The sequence below is a fragment of the Salmo salar genome, chromosome 09, assembly GCF_965601325.2.
Source record: "Salmo salar chromosome 09, fSalSal1, whole genome shotgun sequence".
NCBI lineage: Eukaryota > Metazoa > Chordata > Actinopteri > Salmoniformes > Salmonidae > Salmo > Salmo salar.
In genome coordinates this window covers 118,860,311-118,871,865 of record NC_138299.1, presented here as the reverse complement: position 1 = coordinate 118,871,865, position 11,555 = coordinate 118,860,311, and the positions used below count along the sequence as shown (strand labels likewise).

Below are 11,555 nucleotides of genomic sequence, written 5' to 3'. Positions count from 1 at the left end.
GAGTGTTCCAGTTCCTGACAATATACAGCAACATCATAGAGCAACATCGCACAACCATTGAAGAGAAGTGGAACAACATTCCACAGGCCACAACCGACAGCCTGATCAACTCTTATGCGAATGAGATAAGTCACGCTGCATGAAGCAAATGGTGGTCACACTAGATACTGACTGGTTTTCTGATCCACGCCTCTACCTTTTTTGTAAGGTATCTGTGACCAACAGATGCATATCTGTATTCCCAGTCATGTGAAATCCATAGATTAGGGCCTAATGAATTTGATTAAATTGAGTGATTTTCTTTTATGAACTGTAACGTAGTCAAATCTTTGAAATTGTTACATGTTGCGTTTATATTTTTGTTCAGAGTAGCTAAGGACAGCCATTTAGTGATTTGGTTGTTCTAGTATACGCTTCTACACACACTTTTTTATTGTTCGACAGTATCTGTACACAAATTGGAATAGAAAACAAATGTCGACCAATAAAAAAAGTGTGTGTTGAAGCGTGTACTTGACCAGCCAAATTACTCAGTTTCTCATGAGTCTTGTGTAATTTTACAAAGATCACTATTACCTTGGTTTTAACCATTTTCTGAGGCCCTATGGGAAATCAACACTGAACAGTGTGGGTCACTTTCAGGTTTTAGCAAACAGTATCAGGGGTTGATTTCAATTTTAAGTGGTGTAAGATCATATCAACCTTTACAAGGCAACAGTTAACATGTCATCCCCCACGAATGATGCAGTGCACCCATTGGGCCAATCAGTGTAATTTTGTAGATGACGGATCTCTATGCCAAAACCCTTCATTCACCCAAGTTTCGTCAAAATGGGGCCAGTGGTGTCTGAGATATCGCGTGGGTTAGCTAGACATATCCCTGAGCATGTGTGCCAATTGTCAGCTCTCTGAATCAAACAAATCAAGAGATATAAACATGTGCCCATTATATCGCCACCGTGAGGTCCATATGAATGTTGAGTCTTGACAGCGTTAGCATCATGTGTACCAAATTGTGTTACAATATGAATATCCTTCACTGATTTATATGCATTTACAGTGGCAAGAAAAAGTATGTGAACCCTTTGTAATTACCGGGATTTCTGCATAAATTGGTCATCAAATTTGATCTGATCATCTAAGTCACAACAAAAGACAAACATAGTGTGCTTCAACTAATAACACACAAATTATTGTATTTTTCTTGTCGATATTGAATACATAATAAAAAAATTAACAGTGTAGGTTGGAAAAAGTATGTGAACCCCTAGGCTAATGACTTCTCTAAAAGCTAATTGGAGTCGGGAGTCAGCTAACCTGGAGTCCAATCAATGAGACAAGGTTCGGGATGTTGGTTAGAACTGCCTTGCCCTATAAAAAACACACAAAATTTGAGTTTGCTATTCACAAGAAGCATTGTGAACCATGCCTCAAACAAATTGATCTCAGAAGACCTAAGATTTAGAATTGTTGACTTGCATAAAGCTGGAAAGGGTTACAAAAGTATCTCTAAAAGCGTTGATGTTCATCAGTCCACGGTAAGACAAATTGTCTATAAATGGAGAAAGTTCAGCACTGTTGCTACTCTCCCTAGGAGGGGCCGTCCTGCAAAAATGTTTGCAAGAGCACAGCATTCCCAAGTTTATCAAGACAATTTGCCAGAGAATGTTAGGCTATTTGTCTGCCAATTGAAGTTCAACAGAAATTGGGTGATGCAACAGGACAACGACCCAAAACACAGAAGTATATCAACAACAGAATGTCTTCAACAGAAGAAAATAAGCCTTCTGGAGTTGCCCAGTCAGAGTCCCAACCTAAACCTGATTGAGATGCTGTGGCATGACCAAGAGAACAGTTCACACCAGACATCCCAAGAATATTGCTGAACTGAAACAGCTTTGTAAATAGAAATGTCCCAAATTTCCTCCTGACCATTGTGCAGGTCTGATCCACAACTACGGAAAACATTTGGTTGATGTTATTGCTGCCAAAGGAGGGTCAACCAGTTATTAAGTCCAAGGGTTCACACTTTGTCCACCCTAAACTGTGAATGTTTACACTGTGTGTTCAATAAAGACATGAAAACGTATAATTGTTTGAGTGTTATTAGTTTAAGCAGACTGTTTGTCTATTGTTGTGACCTAGATGAAGATCAGTTCAAAATGTATGACCAACTTGTGCAGAAATCCATGTATTTCCAAAGGGTTCACATACGTTTTCTTGACACTGTATGCCCAGACCATGCACACGTGAATGTTTATTGCTCAAGAGCAACCATGTTTTAGGAACAAGTCTGCCAGGGGCACCTGACTCACGCCCGAGAGGCAGGCCGGTTCCAAATCGAACGCAATAAACTTTTAGCCGGTTCAAAACAGCCTACACGGGCGCCCGGGCGAGATTAATTGAACCCTCGTTGATTTGTTGGATATGATCTTAAACATAAACCATATAATTTGTTGTTCGTTGCAATTGCCCCTTTGTTTCTAGTTATTTGCCAGGTATGGTAGGTATGGCACCTCTTTCGAAAATATTGTGGACTTTTCTATTATGAGCAAATACATTGACTGGATTGATTGTTCATTGTATTGGTTATGATGAAATCCCTACTGAATATTTGACATCGACTGTTCTCGTTGCTACGGCACGCGGTACAGTGCCTTCAGAAAGTATTCACACGCCTTGAATTTTTCCATATTTTGTTGTGTTACAGCCTGAATTTAAAATTAATTACATTAATTTTTTTTGTGGCACTGACCTACACACAATACCCCATAATGTCAAAGTGGCATATATATATTTTTTTTAAACAAATTAATGCGCCGAAATGTCTTGAGTCAATAAGTATTCAATAATTTAATCCGATTGTTGAGATGGATCAAGCGTCAGTAGTTTAGAACTGTTATGTGTTTTTCCGGCACGGCCCTGGAACCTGTTTAGTTAAGCTTTGGCTATAAACTGATTGACTAGGAACATTGAAGAAATGCGTATTCGGGGCCACTTTATGCCCACCCCGCAACATGGTTACGGATGTTTTTCACGTTGGTGAGTGGCTGGGGGTTATGCGAAATGCTGGTTCAGGGCCACGCCCACTGAGTTCTCTGATCTTAGGGCAGACAGGCATAGTGTAAAATGGCGCACAGCTGTCGGTGGCGGTTCCCCGCTCGGCCCGGAGGGAGCAGCAACTTAGGCACCGGGAGGAGAGCGGGCCGAATCCGGGTCACGGCCTCCCTCCGAAGTGGCACTGGGACCCACCCGAACACGGCTGGGCTCGGGCCCGGCTTTGATGCAGCGTTACAGGTCTCATCTGCTATCGGTTGCAACCTGCAGACATTTCGGGATGTTTTTGGGGAGTCGAGTGGTTCAAGCAGCGGGGAGGTAAGCGAAACACCAACTTGATTGTGGTTGGTTGTTAGCTAACTTGTTAACGTTAAATAGCTTCAAGGAGGAAGGTAACATTAAGTGCCCACACTCACTAGCAATGTTAAACAGTAACGTTAGTACCAAGGAGTCGGATGATGCTGCCTCTGTATTCGGTGTTAGGAGTGTGACCTAACTTGTCAACGCCAATAAGCTAACTTTTTGTTTGGCCTTCATCCCCACACTTGGTATCAAGCCTATCAACATGCTTCAATCCATGTGCTGCTGTTACTACCCATTTTACAGTGATGAACCACACAAGTCACAACAAGGATGCCCATGTAGGATTAGTAACGTTAGTTAGCCGAGTAGCACCAACGGTGCTGATGTTGCAAAGAGTTAAAAGTAGCCTGCTCACTTTCTAGCCACAATTTGGCCAAAGTGAATAAATTGAGTCCCTGGTTGTCCAATATTGCCACAGAGGCTAAAATGTAAGGATGGGATATAAAGCTAAGCCATCGTTCGTTGGCTTAATTGTGGGGTGGTGACTTGTAGAGAGAGAGCATCATGTATCACAATCAACTCTTCAGAATGAGGTCTTACCAGCCAGTTTGCTACAGTATAACTAGCTTAACAGCTTTCTAACTTAATCGTTATTTAACTAACGTTTATTTCCGTTTTTTTTGCTGTCTGTGATGTTAGTGTTGCATTGATTTACAGTAGCATGGGACCTCCCGGTTAGCGAGCGAGGCTCCTGTTTGAAAACAAAACATGTCAACTTGGGGAGGACAAGGAACCTGAACTTCATGTTTTTGATACTTGCTAAGGCATCTGGCTAGCAAATGTTATTTATACTCAACTCGTTTGAATTGCCCTAGCGTACTAACGTTACAACCACAATTTTACAAGCATTAGTTAGCATTAAACGCCGATATTGAAGAGTTCAAGAAGCTACCGTTGTCACTAGCTTGCTGCGAGGTGTCAGTGCATAATGCTAATGTTGGCTAACCTTGCCTAAATGATCAGCTAGCTAGCTTTTATTCATCTTTCTGCCTTGATCCACGCATCTAAAGTTGCTAGGTAGACGCTAGTTGGAAATGACGTTATTAGCGAGTTGGGTTTGACTAATGGTGTGTTTAGCTTGCTAGGTGATGGATTTAGCTTGTAGTAGAACTCGCACATTTGGCTAAGTGTTTAGCTCATGAACCTCTACCATGCTACGCACTTACTACGCGTAACTAGCTATCGCTGATACATAGGAAAATGGGAGGTGGACATGTTTTTCCCCCTTCTACACACAGTGCGTAGTACCAAAATAATGTCGGAATTGTGGACATATGATGACGAGCAAGCGAACTACATTTTTTTGGGTGGCTTGAGAAGGATTCGCCAGTATCATATATGTTTGATGCGTGTTACTGCACATTTCATCGTTCTCGTACTGACTGAGCTCGCAAGCTACAATAAGGAGCCTTTTGACGGACCTTGTGATGTGGGGGTGTGTTCGGTTTAGCGAACTACCATCTTTCTTTTTTCATGACGAGCACGCGTTCAGTGCAGTGGAAGTAGAGCCTAGTGTTGTAGATCGGACATGGAGGTTAACTCGCCACTTTATCAACGTTGTAAGATGTACTGTTATGTTAGAGTACTTATTGGTGTTGTTCAGGTTTGATGTTTAGATAATATTCTGAGTGTTCCCCAGTCCTTTACTCATGTGTGTGATTTCAATGAGCCATTTATAAGACCTATTGTGAAACTGGAAACACCGATTCTGCCCTGTGTGTGTGTATACCTCGTACCATCAATAGTAGATTACCCGAAAGGTTAATATAATCTACTTTGATGTTGGCCAGTGCTATGGAAATGAGTCCCCCTGCCTGGGCTAACACTTTTTAGGAAGGGGGATCAACATGTCCCCCTCCTTCTATCCCAAGACACACAAAGAGGGGGGGAAACACACTATCTGGGATGCGGTGGGACAGGGCCAAAATCCCAGCGGAACTTGCCGCTCATGGAAGTTGTAGACACAGCGTTGTGATTTCATTCAGAGTGGATGTTGCGCCTGGGCAGGATTGTTCTGGCTCATTGCAGCCTGCTGAGCTCACAGAGCAGCCGGACAATGAGCCCCTCCTTCCAGGCAGACCCATATCCACTTCAGCCACACAGGGGCTGTCTGAGCTCAACTTTTCTTCTGACAGCTGCCACTTTGGAATATATTAGCCAAGCCTTTTGGGGTCCCTCAAAAGAGGGCTTGTAGACCATTGTTGTTCAAATGGAAGCATTTGTAGGCTATTGAATTTAGTGTTAAAAAATTAATTTATTTTATTGATCCAGCCAAATGATGGTTGTTTATTTAAGCGCCCATCTGTCATAGTTGTCTTTTTGGGGACATTTGTTCTCTTCCCCCCCCCCCAAAAAAAGAATTCTGACTCACTTTCGTTTTGTCTTAGAATTGAACCCGTCTCTCTCTTGGCTCAGATTAAGACCGATGTCAATTCCTCACACAAGTGCAGCTCAATAGATGTTATCAAACGGAACGCTTTGCCCCACTGGTTTTTGCTAAATTTTGTGTTTGGCGGAAGGGGTCCAGCAGGTGTTTGCCCTATTTATGTGGCAGAGCTTTGTCTGCTTTTATTCCAGCTTTCATGAAGTGCAGATGGCTGAAAGAGCACAGGCACGGATATCAAAGGGGAAGAGCGAAGCTTCCTCCCCCAGGGACTATGCTGGGAGGAGAATTAGTCACAGGCCCTCCCATCCACGGCTTTATTCTGCTCTAGCAGGCGACCAAAGGGTTTTTGCCTCTGCTTTCAGAGCTGTGAGAAAGCCGTCAATTGTGTGTCTGTTCGGGGCTGGTCCCCCAGACTTTATGTCCCTTATTGCACCTCGCAGGAGGCGTGTTCTCAGCTTTGTTTTTATTAGGGTGCCGGTTGGAGCTGCCTCTCCCTGCCCCGTGGGAGTCAGGTGTTGGGAACATGAGCCATCGATCCATCTCCTTGTAGGTGTTTGGTGTGTGTGGGCAAATGTGAACCAATGTTTTTTTTACCTAGTGTTTTGGCACCCGAGAGAGACTAATATCAAGCTTTTTGTGGGACACTCAGAATTCCTCTTCTTTCTTGAGTTCTTCGAATTCTTCCGAGACCAACCATTGCAGTCATTGGCCAGAGCCATCTGAGAGGAATTCCCCAGTGGCCCTTTGATAGGAATGTGTCACCGGAAGGGCATATACAGTACGATCTCCTCCCCAATTGAAATTCAAAGGAGGGGTGGAGTATCCATAGAAAATCGTAGTGAAGCCTCTAGCCATTAATTTGGCTGCTCCAAATTACTATCATGAGAATATGATCAGTAGGCCAATTTGTCCATACCCAACTCAAGGCCATTTTTAATTTATAGTTTTTTGGTTGGATTTAGTCTTATAGCCCGCATAAAATAATACAGTTGCGAAGTACAAAATATCATGCCATTTTTATCCTGCCCGACATTCATTGCATCAATCTCAATTGTTAAATAAACAGATTGAGTTCGCCCTGTGATCGTAATCTTATTCCCTGACCACATTCACAATTTCTAAACTTTCTTTGCACGTTTTATCTCGGCATACATGATATTTTTTCTGACGTCTCTCTCCACTGACTTGGGGTTTAAACGTCACAGTCCCAGGTTAGTGCAGTGATGTACAAGGACAGTCTAAGGCAAAAGGCAGATGTCTCACAAGATTATACCACATGGAATTGAGGTATATGAGGAAAGCATCAAAGTTAGTTTTAACTTAACAGTGCTTGTCATTAAAGGGGGACTTGAGGTTCTCTATATCCCAGGGCTGAGAGTTAATGATCAGTTGTTTTACTTGATGTGGAGGTTACAGGGAGTGTGGATCATCAGCAGCCCTGAAGAGCAGAGCAGCCGTCTGTGACTCTTACTTACCTTGCTTTTTAAAGGGAGCTACTACAGGGACTTCTCTTCTTTGCCTGGTCTTTACAATTATAGTAATTGTTAAAAGTAGACGAATACATTTTAATAAACCTTTAGCTGAACATCACTCACTGGTGTTTAATTTTTTTTCAGGTTATCATCCGATTTTATACAACAGTCATTGGGCTTCTCACCTCGCCAATATACACCCACGCACTAGTGATGCATAACAGAATACCTCAAACCACTTTTACATCCGGTCTGATGGTTCTACGCTTGCATGGGACAGGCCCAACTAGCAGACCGAAACATGAACATCTCCAATATGAATCGGACCTGTTGCTCTGTCTTAACTTATCTGAGGAAAAACTTGGCAATGCATGATGTGGAAGTGTAGGTTAAAATGTGCATGTTGTGGATGGAAAAGGAACGGAAGCAGGGGGTAGGAAAATATGGAGAGTCTGAGTACACTACACAAGGTTTTCTTGTCACCCTCTTCCAACAAGAGCCTTCCGACTAGGTTATACATGCTACCTTTCATCCCCTTTCTCTCCCTGGCTTGCTTGCTTTGTTTACTACACTTTACATTTTATTAATTTAGTAGATGCTCTTATCCAGAGCGACTTATAGGAGCAATTAGAGCCTTGCTCAAGAGCACGTAGACAGATCTTTCACCTAGTCGGCTTGGGGAGTCGAACCAGCTACCTTTTGGTTACTGGCCCAATGTTCTTAACCGCTAGGCTATCTGCCACCCCTGTCCTAGTCGAAGCAGGTGGCTCCCTTTCCTGCAAGCATGCCCATAGGCCCTTTTGGTTTTGCAGCACACTGCTCTCCCCGGCCTGCCTGTGGGCATGGAGCGAGTTTGTGCGTCTCTAGCGCGTGGCTGGCTGCATGGGGGAGTGGGAGGCTTGTTTAGATTGGGATTTTGATTGCTTCTGTGTGAGCGTGTTCATCCCCTTTTCATGCTCTCAGTCCCCCTGGAAACATGCACAGGCTCAGTTGCTGTACCAGGTGGTCAAGATGCTACTCCCCCTACACACACCCTGCTTTTCTGCCCATCCTGCTTCCCTCTCCTGTTTTGGCTCTGTTTACATCTTGCGGTGTGGTTCACGAGGAGGGAGGAGGAGCGTGTGTGTGACGTCATCGAGCTACTCGCGTTTGTCACGTTCCGCCCCCTTAGCACTCTCCAACCAACATCTATAGCAACTTGCCTGAGAAACGCTGCCTGTATGAACTGTAGCACAGTCTATCAGTGTCAGAGTTGAAGTAAGAAATGGCTAGATTGAAAGATTCAGGTATCAGAGGGCAACATGATTAACAAAATTAGACATTTACATTTAAGTCATTTAGCAGACGCTCTTATCCAGAGCGACTTAGAGGCTGCTACTATATTGCAAATTATCGACACTTGTCGTCATCACCAGAAATCTAGGCTATATGCCAACTGAAATTGCCGCTGACTGAATGTTGTCTGATCACAATATTAATAGTATATGGGGCGTTAACAAGTTGGCAGTGCTATTCAGGTTGGAGTTAAGACTGTAGTGTGGACTCCTAGACAGCAGCTGCTCTACAAACGGGGCCGAAGGGACTTAAACTGCAGCCCCGTATTCTGCTATAAATAAAGATTATGAAATGACACACCCCCACCCCTCCGCCACGAGAAGTGACACTAAAGACTTCCAGAGGAACTCTGAGATATTAATCATCTCACCAGCCCTGCGGGGTTGGTTGGCTGTGGATGCTTTATGGACTGTGGCTAGTTGGGTTAAGGCCTCGCTACGGTGGCATGCAAAGGTGGGCATCTGAGGCCTTTGTGTTTTCTGACATGCATGTATGAGATATCTGTGGCCTCTCAACTTGCCCAGTTGCCCAAGTCTAATGGTCAGTATTACTGACAGTCGTAAACAACAATACTTGTGCTATATAAAAATAAGTTTGCTGTTAACCGAAAAATGCCTGTAAGTTTGATGAGCGGGGTCCCACCTTGGTGTTGGAGGACATTGAGTCTGTCTGCCTCCTGTTTTATCTGCTTTATCTATAATTACTGTTACGCACTCATCCTGTGGCCCAGATGTAATTACAAATGTAGGGTCCTGGAGAGAGAATAATATTCAATTTCTGTCCAATTCCAATTGAGCAGATATTTAATTGAATCAATCCAAGGACACACTTCCTGGTGCTGTGAGTGACTTGTTTTTATATCCTCATATAACACATCCCACTGTAGAGACTGCACTGATTAGGTCATGTACACTTGTAGACGAGGGCACCATATGGCTCCCTATCTAGTGGCCTATGGGCCCTGGTCAAAAGTAGTGTAATAAACAGGCAATATGGTTCTGTTTGAGGTGCAGCCTAGGCCTAGTCAACTGAGAGCTCCATTGGATGTTGCTGACCTCACTGAGTCATGTTTAACATGCTGTCTGGGTAGCTTTGGAATTATTGCCTTCAGGTAACTCCTATAGCTAGAGATGGCCTCGTTCACTGTGCCTTACCTCAACATTAGGAGAGAGTGAAACATTTTAGAGGAAAGTAAAATAAGTACCCTGCTAAGTGTGTGTGTTATGTCAGATGTGTCCCATCAGGCCCTCTCAAAGATTACATGACTGAGTGGGTGACATCGCAGCTGATGTCAGGCAGCCTAGCAACTGCTACTGCTAAGGATACCTTTGTGCCCTGATGGGACTTCCTGGAAGTGAAGAAAAACAAATCATGCTCAACGGTGCCATAGACATCATTAAATACATCGGTCTAGCCTTATGACTGTCTAGGACCATCATACAGTGAGGGGAAAAAAGTATTTGATCCCCTGCTGATTTTGTACGTTTGCCCACTGACAAAGATGATCAGTCTATAATTTTAATGGTTGGTTTATTTGAACAGTGAGAGACAGAATAACAAAAAAATCCAGAAAAAACGCATGTCAAAAATGTTATAAATTGATTTGCATTTTAATGAGGGAAATAAGTATTTCACCCCCTCTCAATCAGAAAGATTTCTGTCTCTCAGGTGTCTTTTATACAGGTTGGGTGACATCGTACCAAACGAGAGGGTCTGGAGGTTGAATCCTCAGCTCCACACAGAACCAACATTCTGTGAACATCTTTAAGACCAAATTACATTTTTCCTCGATACCAACGACAACAGAGACTTCCCTAGCATTATTGTGGAAAACACTAAAGGCTTATTTGAGAGGCTGTATCTCCTTTCAGGCTGCCAGGAGTAGGCAAAACAGAGAAATTGGAAGGATAAATTAACTTACTGGATAGTGAAAATGCTAGCCATCCATCTATGGAGAAACATAATTAAAATTTTAAGAGGTAATTTATCAGATTCTCTCAGCTAAAATTGCTAAATCTTTTCTCTATGCCAAGCTAAAATATTTTGAGTTTGGTGACAAACCACACAAATTACTCGCCAGACAACTTTGACCTTCACTTGAACTCTGCATCCAGCAAATGAGTAGATAAAGCATGTCTGGTTGGAGGGGTGTATGCTGGGCGAAGAACATTCAGAAATCTCTTCCAATACAGATTGCCTGTGAGCATCAGAGGTGAACCAGTTGCATACAGCTCGAGCAAGACATTCATTAGCATTCCTCTGTCTACATTCCTCTATTGAGTCAAAAACACTACTGATTCCATGAGGACCATCATTTTCACATCGAATAGAAGAAGAGGGACTTTTGTCAGAGGTTGTGAGTGCTGAGGTAACTTTATGCACTTGGCCAGATTATGCATCTTTGCATTCTTCACACGTGATTCGTCACAGTATTTGCAAATGTACACAGCTTTTCCTTCTACATTAACTGCAGTGAAATGTCTCCACACATCCGACAGTGCCCGTGGCATTTTCCTGTAAAGATTATATATTTTTTGTAAATAAATAAAAATACAATTCCATGTACAGATAAATCGTTAAGCAGTTAGATTAAACAACTCCTTTGTAAGAGAAATGTTTTAAAATGAAACGTGTATGGAAACAGGTACATTAACACTCCCCAGTTAGCAGGCTCAAGCAAGCTAAAACCCACATGGTAGCAAAAACTAACTAGCAGAAATTGTTAGAAATGATTTAAACACACTTTGCTGTAGGCTACCATTTACTAGTTAACAAGAAATCATGTATGTCATATAAAATGTATTCACCCCACCCACTATTGTAATCAAAACTTACCAGAAAGCATGTAGTCCTTGGCTCAGACAGTGTAGTATTGTGGGCTCAATAGCATCTCATTAGTGTGCAAGATCTTGAGAATCAGCTGTACATGTGATGGAAGAATG

General features: G+C 42.8%; 1 protein-coding gene across 3 annotated transcripts in view; it reads left to right on the top strand.

The window, feature by feature from the left end:
- The first annotated feature begins 3,109 nt into the window (after nucleotides 1-3,109).
- LOC106612477 (lysine (K)-specific methyltransferase 2A) overlaps nucleotides 3,110-11,555 on the top strand; it is a 39,987-nt gene continuing 31,541 nt past the window's right edge. For all 3 annotated transcript variants that reach the window (XM_082956154.1, XM_082956155.1, XM_082956153.1), the window contains exon 1: nucleotides 3,110-3,375. In XM_082956154.1, the coding sequence (XP_082812280.1) occupies nucleotides 3,130-3,375 (246 nt within the window). In that variant the 5' untranslated portion in view covers nucleotides 3,110-3,129. The remainder of the gene's footprint in view (nucleotides 3,376-11,555) is intronic.